This window comes from Xiphophorus couchianus, chromosome 11, assembly GCF_001444195.1.
Source record: "Xiphophorus couchianus chromosome 11, X_couchianus-1.0, whole genome shotgun sequence".
Lineage (NCBI taxonomy): Eukaryota > Metazoa > Chordata > Actinopteri > Cyprinodontiformes > Poeciliidae > Xiphophorus > Xiphophorus couchianus.
This window is the reverse complement of record NC_040238.1, coordinates 9,851,436-9,872,494: the sequence shown is the minus strand read 5'-3', so window position 1 is coordinate 9,872,494 and position 21,059 is coordinate 9,851,436. Positions and strand designations below refer to the sequence as shown.

At 39.1% G+C, this 21,059-nt stretch overlaps 1 protein-coding gene across 1 annotated transcript in view; it reads right to left on the bottom strand.

The window, feature by feature from the left end:
- Positions 1-21,059, bottom strand: part of LOC114153472 (polypeptide N-acetylgalactosaminyltransferase 10) — a 99,498-nt gene that overhangs the window by 47,564 nt on the left and 30,875 nt on the right. The window contains exons 2-4 of the mRNA XM_028032045.1: positions 17,114-17,216; positions 16,263-16,401; positions 9,204-9,370 (exon numbers count right to left, since the gene is read on the bottom strand). Coding sequence (XP_027887846.1) covers positions 9,204-9,370; positions 16,263-16,401; positions 17,114-17,216 — 409 coding nt within the window. The remainder of the gene's footprint in view (positions 1-9,203; positions 9,371-16,262; positions 16,402-17,113; positions 17,217-21,059) is intronic.

Below are 21,059 nucleotides of genomic sequence, written 5' to 3'. Positions count from 1 at the left end.
ATATTTTTTTACTGATGTCCGATCAACGGCTGTATGTTTGATATGCCAAGAAACGGTTGCAGTTTTCAAAGAGTACAATATCAGCCGTCACTTTGCCACAAAGCATGCTAACTATGCTAGCAAGCAGTCAGCACAGGAACGGGCGGCTACTGCTCAGAGGTTGGCAGCTAATTTACAGACTCAGCAGAATTTTTTTCACCGACAAACTGCGATCCAGGAGTCAAGTACCAAGGCAAGTTTTTTGCTGGCATTCAAGTTAGCAAAGGCTAGCAAGCCTTTATCCGAAGGCGAGTTTTTGAAAGAATGCATAGTAGACACAGCAGATCTCTTGTGTCCGGAAAGCAAAGGCAAGTTTGAAAAAATCAGCTTGTCACGCAGGACAGTGACTCGGCGTGTGGAACTGATTGACGAAGATCTAGTCAGCGAGTTAAACAAAAAAGCGGAGTCCTTTAATTTATATTCACTAGCACTGGATGAAAGCAACGACATGAAAGACACTGCTCAGCTCCTAATTTTTATCCGAGGGATAAATGACAGTTTTGAGATAACGGAGGAGCTTTTGAGCATGGAATCGCTGAAGGGGAAAACGCGAGGAGAGGACTTATATGAACAGGTGTCTGCTGTCATCGAGAGAATGAAGCTGCCTTGGAGTAAACTTGCCGGTGTCACCACGGATGGATCGCCAAATTTAACTGGAAAAAACGTTGGGTTGCTGAAGAGAATCCAAGATAAAGTGAAAGAAGAAAACCCTGACCAGGATGTTATTTTTCTTCACTGCATCATTCATCAAGAATCTCTGTGTAAGTCTGTATTGCAGCTTAATCATGTTGTGGATCCAGTTGTAAAACTTGTTAACTTCATACGAGCAAGGGGACTTAATCACTGTCAGTTCATTGCGTTCCTAGAGGAAACCGATGCGGATCACCACGACTTACTTTACCACTCTCGTGTCCGCTGGTTAAGTTTGGGGAAAGTCTGCCAACGAGTGTGGGAGCTCAAAGAGGAGATTCGTTCGTTTTTGGAGCTAATGGGGAAATCCGACGAATTCCCTGAGCTGAGCGATGAGGACTGGCTTTGTGACTTTGCGTTTGCTGTGGACATATTGTCACACATGAATGAGCTGAACGTTAAGCTGCAGGGGAAAGATCAGTTTGTGCACGATATGTACACAAATGTGAGAGCCTTCAAATCCAAGCTGATTTTATTCTCCAGGCAAATGTCAAACAAATCTTTCGCTCATTTTCCCACACTGGCCATTCAGAAGGCCACCCGAAACGTGAAGAAATACTGCAAATCACTGGACGACATGCACAGAGAATTCTGCCGTCGGTTCACTGATTTTGAAAAAATTGAAAAGTCACTTCAGCTGGTGTCCTGTCCCCTGTCACAAGACCCCGAAACAGCACCGCATGAGCTGCAATTGGAGCTGATCGATCTTCAGTCTGACTCCGTCTCAAAAGAGAAGTTCCGATCTCTTAAACTGAATGACTTTTACGCTTCACTTAACGAAGCCACATTTCCAAACCTCCGGAGGACGGCACAGAAGATGCTGGCATTGTTTGGCTCGACCTACGTGTGTGAGCAGACTTTCAGCGTCATGAACATCAACAAAGCCCGATACAGATCCCGGTTAACTGACCAACACCTCAGATCTATTCTGAGAATTGCCACAACAAAACTAACTCCAGACTTTGATGCACTGGCAAAAAAAGGAGAACAACAACACTGTTCCCACTGAAATGTGAGTTTTTCTACTGTTATGAAAAAAATAGCAACTTGCGCATTTACGCACAGCAGCGGTATACAGTAGCTTAATTAACATGCCGCACATCGCTCTCATTTTAAAGACCCCTTCCTTTCGTTGGGTAATAATATGTTCTGAATGTTGAAAGTGATTCCATTGATTTTTTTTCCCACTAAATGTTGATTTCTTTAAATTTTTTTTAATACATTTCAATCCCCAGGTTTAATCAATTACATTGCTTGTCCAAATGCTCCTGGCCCGGCCCCTCTGTCAAATTTTAGAACCCATTCTGGCCCGCAAGTCAAAAAGTTTGCCCACCCCTGAGATAGACGCAGTAGTGGATTGGTGGTGGATGGTCACCACGTCCCAACAGGCTGTGACGTCAGTAAGGAGGTGGTGGAGTCATTTTATGGGCCAAAATCATGGAGAGAGAGAGAGAGAGAGAGAGAGAGAGAGAGAGAGAGAGAGAGAGCTGGCCGACCCCTTCAGAGTCCATGAAGGTGTGAAAATGACCTCAGCAAAGTACATGGACTTTCTGACTGATCACTTTCTTTCATGTTTCAAAAAGAAGAGCCGCACCTTCTGTAGCAAAACCATCTTCATGCATGACAATGCACCATCTCATGCTGCAAGGAATACCACTGTGTCATTGGCTGCTATGGGCATGAAAGGGGAGAAACTCATGGTGTGGTCACCATCCTCCTCTGACCTCAACCCTATTGAGAACCTTTGGAGTTTCCTCAAGCAGAAGATCTGAGGGTGGAATGCAGTTCATATCAAACCAGCAGCTCTGGGAAGATATTCTGACAACCTGCAAAAAAATTCAAGCAAAAACTTTCCACAAACTCACAAGTTCAATGGATGCAAGAATTGTGCAGGTGATATCAAAGAAGGTCCTATGTTAACATGGAACTCGGTCTGTTAAGATGTTTTTGATTGAAAATAGAAAATCTGCTGTGCATAATAATTTGGAACAGTGCATTTTGAGTTTATTTTTGAAAAAAGTACTGTTTTCATGGGGAGCTTTGTTCAGTAAAATTTGAGTTATACTGTAATAGTTCATGACTTGAAAATTATACTGACCATCATTTGCATTGACCATTTAAGAAAATGTGAGTAAATATCATTTGCATAATAATTTGGAACACGGTGTATAAGACTGGTGGGCCACCAGGTTTTACTTTTCCCCCCACCAGGTTAAGCATCTTTTATTTTAAATATGAACTATGTTTGTATTTAACCCATTGAACTGGTGCAAGTGGATACAGACTAACTGTGCCGTTCCTGCTTATGCCCATTGGCTTCACATGCTATTATTTCCAAATTATGATGACTGCTTGTGCACCTCTGAATTTTTGTAACACTTTTTTTTTTAAAACACTTTTTAATACAAAAACATGGTGGCTGCTAGTGCCCCTTACAACCGGGCTTGGTACATTTAATAGGGGAAATTATGTTCCTTCTTTTACAATAGAATACAATCCACAGAAATTATTTTAATTTTAAAATAATTTTCATTATTTCTAGATTAAGAAATATCGAAAAGATATCACAAAAGAATCTGACATGACAAATTGTGTGTAGGACTATGAATTTCATTAAAGTAAAATCAGATCTATACATTCCACTAATAAGGTCATTTATTTTGAAATATTCCATTCACACAAAATAAAATAGCATCGCCTTAGTACTTAGCATCCCCAGGAAGCAGATTTGTAAAAATCTGGTTCGCTCCAAATCAGCAGAAATCATGACTTCCCTTTTAAAATTGAAAACATGTGTCTGGGAATCTAGAACACACAGTTGGAGGTTGGTGATGAAAAAAAAGAAAGAAAAGAAAAGAAAGTCCAACTAAATGTTGTAGACAACAGTCAACCACAAAGCCACTGTTCCTCGCGTTGATCTTTTTATCTCAAGGAAACTGCAAAGTCTGCAAATAATAAAATGTGGGTTCCTCGCTGTAAGCAGCATCTTCTACATCATGCCGGCATGTCATCCATTTTTAATAAAGACATATTGATTAGTGCATGTCTATGCATGTAAAAAGGCTCATTTTTATGTTAATAATTTAGAGTACTTACAACAAAACAAAGCAGTTAAGAGATAATGGTCTTTTTTACTTCCTTTATTTTTTATGTATAAACCACTTATTGCTCTCACTGGTAGTTTTTACCCTCCTAGCAACCTCAACTGAGTGTATGCTGTAATTTCAGCTTAATAAAGAATAAAAATACTCTGTCTGACATTCTAATATGTTTCCAGCTGGGTGTGCATACGACTCTACTTAGCAGTACAGCTCAGACATACTGTGATGGATGATTTGATGATATGTGCTTTAAGAAACGAAAAAAGATATATTTGGAAGCAGAAGATTCATTTTTAAGCCACAGAAATCATTGTTCCCTGTTCTCATCCTTTAATCAAAACCCAGCTGGTGCTATGGCTACCATCGTATCATTTTATTGTGCCGGTTGTTGAGAAAAAAATAAAATAAATAAAAGGTCTTGCTGCTGTTTCCTGTGATTGATTTCTTGCTGCATGACTGCTGAATGTCAGCAGAGATGAAAAAATAAAACAAAAGATACCTACTTGCTCTTTGATTGAGAGACAAACACTGAAAGCTGACATTTACTGCTGGGCACCATTTTCCATTGAGTAAAGTTTTCCAAGTGTGCAGCGTCAAAGCTTAGCAGAGAGAAAGGTCAGTAACAAGACAGGCTGAAGTGTCGGAGGCTGAATGGATGAACTAGCTTCGGATTTAGGAGGTTTTGTGATCTGATCCGCACAGAAGAACATCACAGTCACAGCAGAAGTCAACCAAAAAAAAAGAAAACCTACGGTACGGACAAAGACTCTTACAACTCTTCAGTGCATAAAACATGAACATTCCTGCTAAAATTAAAGCACACAAATTTCCCATTCAATGATCGTATAGATCAGGATGCAAGTAGCGACTCTTTGAAACAATTTTAGAAACCTTATCAAATACACTAAAAAGATACATACTGTAATTATAACAAAAAGTTATAAAACTAAGTAATCATCCATTTCAACAGAATTCGTAAAAGGAGGTAGACCCACATTCTTCATAAACTAAACATTTTAAGCAGTACAAGTGCTGCTTAAAATGCACTTTATCAAAAAGCTCTGGAGAAAACACAATTACAAAATGGAAAGAGAATGGCTTAAAGGGGCAGTGATATGTAAAATTCACTTTTTTGATTAAGTTATAATGTTATTATAACACAAAGTTTGCAACAGATAATGATGAAGGTGCCAGTCAAAGTCTGACATGGAAGACTTTTTAGAGAAATTTGCAAAAACAAATATTTGAAAAGAAGAGTGGAGCAGAATTCTTTAAAACAATGTGAAAAACTGATGAAGTGAGAAAGAAAGGTGGCACTACAAGCTGTTGAATTATGGGGTGTTTGTAGCTTTCACCCACAGATTGTCCCTTTTGCTGAGTCTTCATTTAGTAATTAATGACAGGGTGGAATCTATTGTGAGGACTTGAAGTTGGGTTTTAGTTACTAAGACCAGATCATTTTTATTGTGTCCAGAAATTGAAAGCAGATGTATTTATACTAAATGACTTAAAATCCATTTGTATGTTTTTTTTTTTCTTAATCTTCTTTTTGTAAATACCAGCTCTCGTCATGTCCAGCTTTAAGAAGTTGTGTCTTAAATAACGCAGTACTCTCAGAGAACAAGAGCAGATCTAAACTGGGGAACTTTACAGCATCTATTAGCTGATGCATGTTCAGAGTTCAGCAACGGGGTAAGACTCATATCCTTCTTAGGAGGCATAAGGAGGAGATCAAAACTACAGGTTCTGGTGCTGGTTTTATATCTGTGACTCAGTTTTCTGCCTGAATGAACGGCAACGCGGAGGTGAGCGTGGGCGAGCAGGAGTGAGGAAGGTAGCATGAGGTAAAGAGAGAGCAGGACGACATCACGTTAAGCCTGTAAGGTGTAAAAAAACATTAAAATGGCTGCATTTATAGCTAATTTAACTTATAAATATTGCTGAAAGAAGAACTGCATATGAACATATACAAATCTTGAACTGATGGGTAATTTTTTTCTTACAGTTAGTTCACATAATTTCCATGGTGTGAGCTGATATCTGTCTGCAAAACAGAGGAGGAAAAACACTGAATTTTATGTCATTTTCAAGGAAATGATTTCAATCCAGTTCAGTAAAATGGAGCTTAATTTTCTCAACTTATTGCCCAAATTCCAAAGGCCAACAATAGTGAATGCATATGGTGTTTTAGCTGTAGGAGCACTGACTGAGGCGCCTGGTGTTTAATTCGTGTGTAGGATCTGCCCACTCAGCTTAATAATGATGTGTATCTGCTCCTGCATATCACTCCCACAGTAATGCTGGAAACTCTCATCCACTTGAGAACTTAGTCCACCCACTTTCACCTTCACTCTGCCCATCAACCACTTCATGGTATGCTTTATTCAATCCAGTGTTTCCAAACCAATTCAAGTACATCTTCAACCTAGAAACACAGATTGATCCGCATCGATTAATCTTTTATGTTACGTGCTCTACAGCAAGGATTGAAACTTCTGCAGCATTTCTGACTACTTGTTAACAGCTCAGTCCAACACGGATAAATGAGCAATACAAATGAAAAAAAAAGCTTTTGCTCCAATATGATTTTCTTTAAATTCACTGATTTTATATTTGTTCTCATCCATTTCATGCTGCTTCAGCTGCAGGGCAACAACTCAGCAGGTGTGATGGAAAAGACGAGGACCATTTCGTCTCAAGTGAAGAAGTAAGATGATGAAACAAAAGAGGAGAGAAGGAAGGAGCTTATGCTTTGTGAAGCTACTTATTTTACAATAAACTAATGCTAAAATACATATAAGCTCTAAATACAGTTTATCGGTTCAATTGGGGACAAAAATTGCAAAATTTTGTAACATTTTCAGATGCTGAAGTTCGCTTTCACTGTGTCAAATAAACCAAACTCTTTGAAAAACCTGTTCATCCCCTCACCTGTGGTGGCGCTGCACCAAGAGCCACTGAAGAAAATGACACGAAAACCTTCTTCACAAAATGCATACAGAAATAAAATGGCATCAGATTTTAGAGGCTGCAAGATTTCTCTTTTGTCTTTGGCAAAACACCAAGAGCCATTTATCTCGCTAGAGCCAGACTTGTGCGTTTGTTTTGGCTATATTTACCCAGAATGCACTGTGCAATAGTTCCCTTCCTGCTTTTGGAGCGGTCTCCGGTCCACTTGGTAGTTCACATATATATTTGAATGGTACCAGAGTTCACTTCAGCCAAACTGAGACCCACTTTTTAGGCAAAGCAAAGTTTGCTTTGTTTTGGTCTGTCTCATACTCTGGAATGGAAATGCACTGTAATTCACCACAATAACATAAAAAAGCAGCCGAAGTTGGACAAAAAACTGATAGAATGTGATAAAGCCAGAAGAACTATTGATCAAAACCACTTTAAAATAATAAAAAGAATGTCTGTCTGGAAGAAAAGTGCAAAGAAATGAGAAATAAAATGTATAGGATCTGATGTGAATGTTGTGTCATGGCAAACATAAAGCCAATGTTGGTCTACTTCATTATGTTATGCCCCAGGCATGAGTCACTGATGCTGAGTGTTTCCTTCCCCATAAGGAGAGCTACAGCTGAGCTAAGTAAGAACACAAACAAATATGAACCATCAGGTATCCTCAGAGTCAAATCTAAACAGATGCAATAATTATGATATTAATGTTCTGAAACACAGCTCTGCAGCAAGGTTATAATTACACAACATAATGCGGGAAGAGGTTACTAATTAGCCAGTCAGAAAATAAAACTTTGAAAAACATTGTTGTTATCCATGTGTCACTGGTGAGGCGACAAAACGAATGTGTCAATTAAAGACATGGGCCAGGGTACGATGAGCTAACAGATTTTCACACCATGATGATGGAAGTGACAGCACTGGAAAAACGAAACAGCAGCTAGCTGCTGAACTCATAATAAAAAGCCCTTTCCCACCCTCTCCCTGTATAACCCCAGTACATTATTTAATATCTAAGGTAATAGGAAAGAGGACAGGAAATTATGCATCCTGCAGTCTCCATGAAACGGGCCCATGATGAATATCTTGTTCTCACATCTACTCTGATAACGCCACACTTGTTCCTAGATTTATTATGCAAGAGTTCAAAGCTGGAGCTTAACTCCAGAGTTCAAACCGATTAAGCTGCTGTCGTGAGACAAACTGTATTATTATTCTGCAGTAACCTCGCCAACAGCAGCAGGGTCACATCGTCACTGTACGCTCCCAGGTTCCACGCTGATAGTTTGTTTAAAAAATGAAAGTTAGAAAAGGTTAGCATATTTAAAAAACTGACAGATCATATCAGTTCAAAGAAAAAAGTAGATGGTGCATTAGGAGCAGGTTCAAATAAAGTTTAGTACTTAAAGAAATGATTTGACTGTTATCAGAAAATAGCTAAGATATTAGCAGGTCAAAGCTCTTCTCAGTGCACTTTGTGCACATGTTGAGGTTGGGCACTAATCCAATACTTCACCTAGTGGAGGTTTCATCAGTAGGTGTGGTAAAGAACTGGCACTGCCAACTTGTTCTCCTGACTATCCAATCTCTGTAGAGGGGTCTCCGATTCATTCTAGGAAACATTGCTTATTTGTGGATTTGTTTGTTGAGCACTTCTAAAACATTCAAACTAAAAGGCAGCACGGGGAAGCAAAATGCATAGATGAACTGCTGAAATGTCCAGCAGTGGAATCAATACAGTATATATAGCGGACAGTATTTATCAAGCTTTAACTGCACTGTAAAATGTTTTCAAAAGCTTGACATTTCTTTGAGGTTGGAAATAGCCTCACTGAAAACATACTTTTGTATTCAAAACCAAAATCTGAAGACTTTTCAAACATTTTTGTAGTCAATAATGCACTTCTACACATCACAAATCCTGAAAACAAGTAGTTTTCCAGCAAATGAAACAAGAAAGGCTGACATGGACATTCATTTTCATTTTGAGGGAAGATAAATAAATGTCTCATATATCTGATGTTGTAAATATTCTGTGTATCCTAAACGAGACCTGCAGGACGAGTCTCAAAAGCTGTGACTCACCGGCACGTCTGTCTGTTCCTGTTTAGTTTATGAAGTACACACACAAGTGTCTAGAGAATCCATTTGGTCCCCTGCAGAAACAAGCTGGTGCTTTTATTTCTGAGCAGATCATTATTTGTCTAACAGTCAACAGACTTGGCAAACAAATGACTCAGTGGTTTGTGTTGTGAGCATGAGCAGATGTCTGTATGCAAAGTAAGAGATATGAAAAAAGAAGACATGGTCCAGTAAAAATACAAACATTAGCGTCAGATCCCAACAATGGCAGCTGTGCTAATGAGAGTCTGTGTGGGCATGTCTGGGTGTTTTGAATTCCATGTGTACCTTTGTCGCTGAAGTCATCAACCAGGATGATTTCTGCAATCAGCTCTGGAGGAGAGCGGTTGAGTATGCTGTGAACGGTCCTCAGCAGAGACGACCAGCCCTCGTTATGAAACGGGATGATGATGCTGGTGTTGGGCAGCTTCTCTGAGTACAACTTCTTCTTGCAGCTGCAAACACACACAAAATATAGACAAAGATGTGTTAAAGATGTCGGCATGTATCAAGACATTTTGTACAAATTCTTGGTTTTTAAGGACATGTAGACGGCAGTTGACAAGATTCATACGAAGATGCAGAATGTTCTGAACGTTGTGTTGCTGTCATGGTTGACATGGCGCTTCAATGTCAAACAGGCCTGGGAACATATCTGTAGAGTGACCGACATGGATGGATGTGGTCCACATCAGAAACTGTTCTAACTACCAAGGGATCCCATTTCTCAGTCCTGCCTCTACTTACCTATTTAAGAGTGTTTAACATCACATCTGTGACTGATTTCAGAATCTCCGATTCAGCATGGCTTTTGAAACGTGGGTTTAGTCCTGAGTTCTAGAACAGCAAACCATATTTTCACCCTTGCAGAATTGCTAAGGGAGTCACATTTTTCTGAGAAGATGTATGTCCGTTTCCTTCAAGGCATCTTGTGGGGTGTGGCATGTATGTACCAAGTGCCTGGGTTTGTTTAAGGTCTTTCCAGTCCATGTATACGCAAAGCAAACGTTGTGTCCACATTCTAGGCAGTAGTTTAAGCTTGTTCTCAGGACTGGAGAGGTGTGCAGCTAGGTTTGAAGCAGCCAGGGTGAGAGTTAGTAAGTTTGAGGACAAAATTCTCCAATAGCAAAGGTTTCCTCTACGTTGAGGGTCAGTATGTGCTTCAAGGAAAAGAGTTCAAATATCTCAATATCTAGTTCATGAGTGGTGAAAGGATAGAGCGAGTGATGGGTAGACTTGTGGGGCACCGCTGCAGTCTGTCATAGCAAAGAAAAAGTTGAGGCACAAAGCTAGCTGGTGATTTACCAGTCCATATTCTGACTCCAACCTCTGGATTATGAGATATGGGTAATTAGCAGAAAAACAAGATGCCAGATACAATCGGCTTCCTCCAAAAAGTGGCTGATCTCAGCTTTACAGAGAGGATGACCGAGCTACTCTTGGATGACAGAACCTAAGCTAGTGCTTCTCCACAGGGAAAAGAGTTGACTGTGTGCAGAGCTTTAAGCCTGAGATGGTCAATATCGGTGTTTATTAGTTGTAAACAAAATTCAGGTAGAAATGCTTGAAATAAATCATGCTTTGTGTAATAAATCCATGAGCTTCATTGTTGAAATAAATTAAACACATTTATTTGGTGATAATATTATATCCATTTGTAGTATTACATAGCATCACTTCAGAAGGAGGGCTCATTTGAATGGCCATATTTAAAACTCCAGAGGTCGTTTTTCACTTTTTGACAATTTGATTTGAAACCAAAGCAAAAAACATCCGAGCTTCAAGATTAGCAAAGAAACAAGAACTCACATTTGGCCGTAACATCTAATGCTCCAACGCAATGAAGTAGAGCCACAACATCTTTTCCAGCAAAAAAATGTCTTACACACTTTTCTTGCTTTGACTTCAGCTAAATACTTGGACGTGTGGTCAACACAAACTATATGACTGGTATTTCCTCCACTGCCATTCCAAAACTTCTGTTTGCTAATTGCTCTGGCTGATACTCAGCCAGAGAAATCCAGCTCAATGGGAGAAATCCCAGACAGAGCACTGAAGGGAGATGACAATAGAGTGGAATTGCATAGGAAGGCAATGGCCAGACTATAATAAACGTGTTGGACACAACATTTCCATGTCATTACTACTTTTTATATTATTTTTTAGGTCATTATTGCCATATTTGAAATGCTAATTGACAGAGAAAAAGAAGCCTTCTCCTTCCCGTGACACTGGCCTTTACCTAATTGTATAGCTGTGCTCTGCAGCAGTCCAACCTGAACAATGTGTTGCTCTTTTAATAGGATGTAATGAAGCATACCACCTGCTGCTTTGCCCTTCAGTTGCTTTCTCTTTTCTCTTCCCTCTCTGTACGCTCTCTGTGAGATCAGAAGGGGAATCTGCAGAGACTGTAATTACCTCTGAGGCTCTCAGGCCCGACTGGCTCTCACTGCGTCTCCCCATCGCATCATTCTTGTAGCGAGCGCGAGCGAGACAAGTGAATGAAAGCTGCAGGAAGGACCCTGGCCCGCAGAGAACCCAGGTGGCACACGGTTGTCAGACACCTGTCACTCTCCTGTCGCTTCGACTGGTCTAACTGATGCCAACATCCAGATTGTCGGCCCAACAACCTGACAATACGTGGTTCTGTTGAAAAGATTTAAGCCCCAAACCATTTCTGTTGAGCCTGATTGTCATTTAGATCTTGCCAGGACAGACAAAGCAAAAACCATTCTTTAGAGAGTGATGACATGTCGTGGCACAAGACGGTTTCACAAAGTGAAAATATTAAAATTCCACCAAAATGAAGGCATATGTTTTGCCAAGATGTTTAAGCATTTACTGAATATCTTTCAGTCATGCTTTTCAGAGTTTTACTGCAGTAAAATAAATTAAAAAATAAAAACCACTTAGTCCACCTTGAGTTTGCAAAGTTGAACTGCAATTTTTTGACAGCTGCACCGTGGGAGCAATAACGGGATCTGTTTGATAGAGTGCACTTCAGTGACGCCACCCTGGTGGAGACTGCGGCACGTGGGATGGAAAGCATGTTTGATGTAAAAAAGGATCCACATAAGGTCACAGGATGTGGGAGATTTATAAGTCTGAGGGATAAAAATGAGAGAGAGCATAAAACGTAAAGAGGGGACCTTGAGAGTGAAAGCGTTTAAAACTGCTTTCCACATGAAAGTGACAGTGGAGGTCAGAAAGAAGCACCTGTCAGGCAGAGGAAGGCGCTGAAGGCTGATCTGAGACGAAGTGGGTCAGGAGACGTTTAGACGGCTGTATTTATAATATTTCTGGTCTATTTTTTTAGGACTTCTCTTCTGATAAGTCACAGGTCTGTGGGAACAAACTCACCTGTCTGCACTGCAATCAGATGTCCATATGGTCTCTAAGCAGGATCGGTTTTTAAATGCATCACCCTGCTGGGGTTTGGAAGAGCTTACTGTGAATGAGAGCTGCAGTTAAAATGGGCTGCCGGCAACAATCTGCCACTTTTCATTTGGAACTGCTAATTTATCTGGACTGATTGTATCCTGACAGGCCCTGATCAGTGATTGCCTGTCGGTAAAATAAATATTTTTTTCTGATTAGTAAACGTACCTTATAGAAATGTCAGCAGGTCACACTGACAGTAAATGTTGTCCTTCAACAACTCTGTGTTGAAGGAGGAAGCCTCAAACTTAGCCACATTAAGATGTTTAAAAACAAAGTAAGGGAAAGCTAGTGAACATTTACAAAAATATATGTTTTATGGAGGCATAAAGTGCTGTCTAAACATTCAGCCAAACGTATCACAACAAGGTGATCAGTTATATGTTTTCAGGTTAATGTTATTGGTCGTGGAAGATGGTGGATTGGCTAATGTTTAAAGTCATGTGGAAATCTAAAAGTTATGGAACTGATCTACTAACCACAGTTAAAACACACAGACACTGAGTAAGCACTAATGTTCATATATTAATCCATCCTTTATCTTCTGCCTAATCAGGGAAAATAATTGCCTCATGTGTGAGCAGCACAATATTTTTTACTCATTCATTTGTTTTTATTTAACCAGGTGAGTTATTAAGGACATTTTCTTATTTACAGTAACGGCATGGCGTTATAAGGAAAACAAATAAATAAGACATGCACTACCTTCAACCAAGACTGGAATTATAAAACTTCTATATTTCCAATAGATGCATCTCTTTTCTGACTGCCTGCCCTTGTTGCTCTTTTACAATAAATGTATTTTACGCTCAGACACTTGTGTTTAATAGCATACCTTTTTTTTTTTTTTTAGAAAATCAACAACAACCTGCACTAACTGAACTAAGAGTGTTTATGTTTTCAATACAACGGATAACTTCAGCAGGTGATTAATTTCTCCCCTCTCTGGTAGATGGAGTGCCAATCTGTAAAATAAACTGCTGTGGTCTTTGGGTGGAATGAAAACCTGCAGACGTTTGGCCCTCCGTGGCCCATTTCAGCCCTGATTCAGATAAAACTGCACACACCGGCCCAAGGTGTAATTATTTTTGTTGAGAAATGACTATTTTTTTGTGTGCCTGGGGTAAAGTGAGGTGTGCATCTTAAAAAGAGGTGGGTTCTTTTGTGCTGTCACCATTTTACAGGCTGATATGGCAGACTAAGATAAGGTGGAAATCATTAACAAGACCACATCTGTTGGAGAGCTGAATTTTTACATCTTCAGCAAAATTAAATGTGAACAAAAACATTGGTTAAAAAAAAATGGAAAACTTCTGAAAATTGGTTTCTTTTTATCCAGAAAGAGAGGAAGCTTTGTTATTTGGGGCAACATTTAATGGTTTGTGTTTGATTTTCACTGTAAATGTTTAATGAAAAATGTTAATTTTAAATTTAAATTTCAGGTTGAATAAAAAGATCTGTAATAGTTCTTTCAGAAAAATTCAATTCAGAGTTTCACAAAAGTCCAAACATCCAAGATTAATTTACATCTGCAAACATCTAATAGCTAGAAGTCACACTGCAGCACCAAGTCAGGCTCCAGATATTTTGGGACAAATTTCACAGCTCATAGACAAAGTGCTATGACACTGATCCAAAATAACGCTACTTAATCTAATGCTACAGCAATGCTCGGTTTACACAAGTGAAATTTCATTATATTGCCTACAGTAATTTATTATGGTCTGGAACAGAAGCTCACTCCAGTTCAAACCAAGACATGTTTCCTTTGAAATAATGTGTGCTAAATCGTCTGGTATTTGTAACATAAATAGTTGTACAATTGCTACCTTTTGCAAAAGTGACAGAGGTTAATGTATGAATGGGTTCTCTTCACACACTTCAGAGTTTTTGCCACTAGTGCCAATAAATATTTAAAAAATATATCTAAAGTTTCAAGATGCTAAAATTTTGTTTATCAATTTAATGCATCATTACCTCCAGTTGTGTGGAGTTCTGCACAGCTTCCACCCCTATTGAATAACAAATAAAGGAGGCAAATTCTACTAAACACTTCTCATTGTAGGACAAAAATACCCATTTTCTTAAAGGCCAAACAGACTAATGTCTTCACTACAAAAAGGAGCAAAACTGGAAAAATTACAAGCTGCACAAGTTACTATGTCTGCCGGTAAAATTAACAGCTTACAGGTTTTAACCTACAACGTCATAGATACAAGTTAAAGCCTGTACTTATCAAGCTTTAAATATATGATAGAAACATTTTCTTTTCCACTTTAAAGTCTAACCTGCTGTTAAGATTTTGACCAATTTCAAAATTCATTCTAACCTCTGTCACACATACAAAGTCATCTGATTAGTTTTATTCAAACTACCCTATTAAATGTAATGAACACAGAGAGTGAAATAAAATGTGTTGTAGGTTATTTATTAGTAGTAGTAGGTTTGAATCGACACCATATTCCAAATTATTATGCAAGTGACATTTACTCACATTTTCTTAAATGGTCAATGCAAATGATGGTCAGTATAATTTTCAAGTCATGAACTATTACAGTATAACTCAAATTTTACTGAACAAAGCTCCCCATGAGAACAGTACTTTATTTCAAAAATAAAAAATGCACTGTTCCAAATTATTATGCACAGCAGATTTTCTATTTTCAATCAAAAACATCTTAACAGACCGAGTTCCATGTTAACATAGGACCTTCTTTGATATCACAGCACAATTCTTGCATCCATTGAACTTGTGAGTTTTTTGGAGTTTTTGCTTGAATTTTTTTGCAGGTTGTCAGAATATCTTCCCAGAGCTGCTGGTTTGATATGAACTGCATTCCACCCTCAGATCTTCTGCTTGAGGAAACTCCAAAGGTTCTCAATAGGGTTGAGGTCAGAGGAGGATGGTGACCACACCATGAGTTTCTCCCCTTTCATGCCCATAGCAGCCAATGACACAGTGGTATTCCTTGCAGCATGAGATGGTGCATTGTCATGCATGAAGATGGTTTTGCTACAGAAGGTGCGGCTCTTCTTTTTGAAACATGAAAGAAAGTGATCAGTCAGAAAGTCCATGTACTTTGCTGAGGTCATTTTCACACCTTCATGGACTCTGAAGGGGCTGACCAGCTCTCTCCTCATGACTTCGGCCCAAAAAATGACTCCACCACCTCCTTACTGACGTCACAGCTGTTTTGGGCCGTGGTGACCATCCACCACCAATCCACTACTGCGTCTATCTGGACCATCCAGGGTTGCACAGTAGTCATCAGTGAACAAGTCTGTTTGAAAATTAATCTTCATGTACGGCTGGACCCACTGCCACCGTTTCTGCTTGTCAGCTCTGGTTAGCAGTGGCTGAATAGTAGGTTGATGCACCACAAGCCTCTGGAGGATCCTCCACCTTGAGGTTCCAGAGGCACCAGCAGCTTCAAATAACTGTTTGCTGCTTTGTAAAGGTATTTTAACAGCTGCTCTCTTAATCTGATGAATTTGTCTAACAGAAACCTTCCTCATTTTGCCTTTATCTGTACAAACCCATCTTTGTTCTGAATCAGCCACAAATCTCTTCACAGTACGATGATAACGCTTCAGTTTTCGTTATATATCTAATGTTTTTATACCTTGTCATACGGCTCTACACTATCTGATGATTTTCATCAGCAGAGAGATTCTTTCTCTTTCCCATATTGCTTGAAACCTGTGGCCTGCTTAATAATGTGGAACATCCTTCTTAAGTAGATTTCCTTTAATTGAGCTCAGCAGACAAACTAATCAACCCAGCTCTTTGAAACCCCAGTGCCTTGCAAATTATGATAAGAAAATCTGTTTGGAAGCAACATTTGTTCACAGCTTTTTGCACAAGAAAAGTTTTAAACTTTCTTTTGACTACGCTGGTGCTCAACTCACTTGGGATGCCGTATGTCGGGAACAGAGCGATTCAGGGAGATCCTGTCGCTAACGTAGATGTTGAAGCCGTTCTCCCTGTAGGCCTGGTCCACCCTGTCAGCATCTGTCAGTGGGAACGGCTTTCCCTGCTCACCGTTTCCTAAAACATGTGCACACACCATCACGTCATGAACACAATGTCAGATAAAACCCTCAAACTGCAGTTGTTGCTGTTTTCTTTCCTTTAGGCAGAAAAGAAATTGAACATCAAGACAAAAAGGGCCGTTTTATTATTCTCAAAAGTTATTGTAGCTACTTTTTTGTTCCTCAAAGGGTAAACAAAGATAAGGTCAAATAGTATGTCTTGTGTGACTGTGTTGATGAAAAAGAGCTTTATAAAAGGAGGTTTCCCCAAAGACGAAGACAGGTTCCTATATTTAGGGACCATTTAAAACCTACAGGATAGCAAAGAAATGCAAAAAAGGTAACAGCATTAAATTAAATACTTTTGGAGTCAGGAGTAAAGATACTTGCGTGGGAAACTGATTTTGTCTACCACTACAAAGGTCTAAAAATCGTTTAGTGTCACATTTTTCCCTGCCATTAGAGAGGCTGACAAATACATCCAAACGTATGACTTTTCAGACAAAAACAATAATCAGAGATTCTGGATCCCCAGAGACCTTAATCAAGCCAAGTCATCTCAGCTCATTCACAAACTGATATCCCTGGAGTAGTAAATTACACCCAGTTGATGATTGTGGTTAATGGTGTAAACTATATTTTGACATTAGATTTACATCACAGAAAAAACAGGACCTGGTGTGCATAAGAGAAACATGAGGAGGGACCAAGAGATGGTTTGAACCAACCAGATCGAGTGGCATCTCTTCTGATCGTCTCATAGTCATGCCAGTCTTTCCGTCGTACACCATCGCGTCCCACTCTGGCGTCCTTCCCCACCCTGTTCACCCCCTGCAAAGAAAAATACTCACAATTAGGGCTGATAGAGAACTTGGCTGTAAAATGTCTGGAGGGAATCTATTCGATTCAATACTTTGCATTTAATCAATGTAACTTGGTTACAGTTGTAGCAACAAGTTTCACAGGGAGGAAATACGATCACAATGTATGTTACTTGAAAATTAAATGCAATGAATTATGAACGAAGATATTGAAGAAGAAGTTGAATGTTGGGAGAATGTTTCTGCAGCCAGAAAACCAAAGCATTTCTGACTGAAAAAGAAGTTCTTGTGGACATAATCAGTCTTCAGAACAAGCCAACCGAGCATCTCAATTAATCACTCTTGCTTTGGTTATTTGGTTATAACAATGTCAACAAAACAGTAATGCGACTCAGCATGTTTGAAAGAATACTGAATCCTGCTTTCATGATATTGAGATCTTGCAAAATAAATCTTGAGCTTTAATTTAACATGACAGGGTTATTAACACACGTGGTTTTGAAATGAAGATTTTTTTTTTATTATTTCCCAACAAAGTTCAACCAAAGCAATAGTCTGTTCCAAATTAATCACAAAAAACTTTTTTTTAAAAAAATCATCAAAATGGAGTTTGAGGGACGGGGTTTTAAAATGAACTAAATGTTCTCTGGTTTTACAACCACGCCATACACTCAATGAGATTTATCTTCCCTTGATCCTAAGTCACTATCTGTTTCAGCTACGTTATTTCTCCAAGGCTTCAGCACTCACTATCTAACAGTGCTCTGCTGAGAGTTCATCCACAGAAAGCACACTCTTCTATTTCATGCTTGACAACCCTGTGAGGGGAATATCAATGCTGCGACAATCAACTCTGTTGAGGCTTTCTATACACAACCACACACATACAGAGATACGTCGCAGCTCGGCACACAAAGACGAAAGCTGGTACTTCTTTCACTCGCTCGTTCCACACGCAGAGCGCTTTTCAGTGATTCTGTGTCATGATTACCGGATCACAAGACAATGGAGAAATAATTAGCTCGAAAAGGAGGGGGGCAGCAATTAGTCGAACACTTTAAGTGCATGTGACATCACGGAGTGCATGACATACAGTGAATTAATAATCCAAACGCAGAATTGGTGGAACAGGACACTGAATAGCAAAGTAATGATATAACTGAGAGCTTGCAAGGTTTTTAGACAGACTTTATGTATGACTATTGTTTTTTTTGTAGAACATCAGGACAAATCTATCTAAGCATAAAAAAAACGTAGTAAAAATTAGACAGTTATATTTTGTTCCTACTTATTACATTATGTCATTTAGTAAAAATTAATTTGGGAGAACAAAAAAAAAATCACTGTGGGGTTCCTCAGGGCTCTGTTCTCGGTCTTCTTTTATTTAACATCTCACACAGTTTGCATGCTGATGTCAACATATTTATTGATGTGTAAAATGATTTTGTGCCAACCTAAACGTTTTCCAGGTCACCCCAGTGAAAATTTGTACATACATACGTACATACACAGCTCACATACTTTAAAATGTTCTTTTCTTCATTTTATGAATGCCTTGTGTGTCACTCGAGTTATATAAATAAACTTTCTTCACCTTGCTGGACAATCTTTAATTTGAAGTTTGGCAAGAGTTCACTGCAGCAAAAATGTAATTAAAATGTATCATGACCATTTATTTCTGTTTAGTGCAACAAGTGAATGAAGTCTGATAAAAAATGGCACTCACCTATGGAAATTTATCCATGTCACTATAGGTTGGTTTTGTTATGAAACCTGATCAGGCACCCAGTGGACCTGATTGATTGCTGATTACTGCAAACCAGAAAAAAACATTGGATCATGCTGGTACCTCTGCAGGCTTGTACAGTAGACATGATGGGTTTTTCAAGAGCCTTCTATCAGTTTTTAAAGGGTTACAGAGCCAGTTTGGGTTAAGTACGATGTGGATACCTATAATGTATCTGTAATCGCTGCAGTTTTCTTCCAAAGTAAAGCTTGTGCCGTCTGCTTGGCAAAATGCAGGTGGCGACTTCTTTCCTCTGGCATTGTGATTTATGCTACTGCTGACATTAAAAGTAGCTTATTAGCCCACATTATTCTGACTCTTCCAATGAAAGCTTTGACGTGCACTCGCTCAATCCTCCCTTTATGCAATATCCAACTGTCTAAGTCGAAAGGACATATTAAAAAGCTCCAGGCTGCTTGCACAATGAACAAAAAGCTTCCTAATATAGAATGATGGTGTGAAGGAGCTTCATATAGAAACCCCTGCTACTCTACTCCCAATTTCCTTCTTTCTATCCAACCCTCCCTTAATTTGACCTCGCATTTTCTTACTCCATCGCAAGCAGACACCCTCGGTGTGTCACATAAGGGTCTGACAAGCAGCAGGAGTCCATCTGAGCAAATTTATACTAAAGAGAAGCAAGAGCGTGCCGCCCCATTTCCTCCTGATTAAAATTTCATCGCACGTCGCCATGATATTCCTCCGGGGCGTTTTGCGCTGCTCGACAAGACCTTGAAAAACAAGACAAGGAGAGGGGGGGGTGGACTTCTCAGCTAATGCGTGCACATGTTTGGTTTTGTGGAAGTAGAATGTGGGTGGGTACTGAGACCAAAGACAGAAATTGAGACAGACAGTGAAAGGTTGAGCGTGAAAAAGAATCACATAGAAAAACAATTGCAAACTCAATAATGCCACCATAAAACAGTCAAACAGGAAGACTTTCTAAAATCCATTTAAACATTAGAACACTCGGGTCAGAAAGAGAAACTTTGCATGAATCATGGATGAAACACATAATCTGGAACATCACTAGTTTAGTACAGATTCCAATCTTAACCCAACTTTATTTAAATTACTTTGACCATAAACTTCTCTCTTTATCAACGACTGAAAGGTTTCATTTCTGAAAATGTAAAAAATAGTGTCTAATCATATGGCAGTAGGGCTGCTGTAAACAAATATGTTAGTAATCGAGTAATCTATTGATTATTCTTACGATTAATCGAGTAATCGGATAAAATAAGAAGATTAAATAAAACATTGGTAAATCTCACATAACAGTAGAGTTAATATCAGATATCAACATCAATCCAATTTTTCACATTTGAGCTTCCCCAACAACAACTTTTCTGTAGTTTAGAAAATCAACCTGAAACAATAATAGCTCACTTTCTAAGTTAACCTGAAGAAAAGTTATACAAAAATCAGAAATTATATTCAATTCAATAATAAAGAGGCAGGCTCACAAATACGCTTATAAAAAAAATGTCTATACTCCAGCTTTTCGTTTATGTATTCATCTCCAGTCAGTTTAATAGATGAACTCTCCATTTTATAGGTCTTGTGTTCATGTTAGCAATAGGATTTGACTCCTTCTTTCGTCGCACACAGAAACTCATCTACCAGCTACGTGCCGTCACAATGCGCTCCGCCACACATTTGTTTATTTATGTTTTTTTTTTTAATGGAAGATGGACATTTCCCCCACCAATACAAATAAATTGCGTTTAAAACATAGTTTTACTACATGTTTTTTTGACTCTAGCTATGAGTTATTAACAATGTGAATGTGATAAACTTTTGGAAGATGGAGTTAAATTCATCTCATCCAGATCTAAGTAATATAGCCTCACTGCCAACAGACTCACAAAGCCCCACCAGCCCAGATGAGCCTCTGAAACTGAGCTGAAAACAAGGCCAAGCACAATCATCTGTTTCTCTGCTGCACCACACAACGGAGAATTGCCTTCCCCTACTCTGCAAGTCGCTATCATCACAAAGCTAAGGCTCCAGGCTGACACAGACTCATTCCACTGTGGGCACTTTTCCGCTCTGTTAATATTCAAG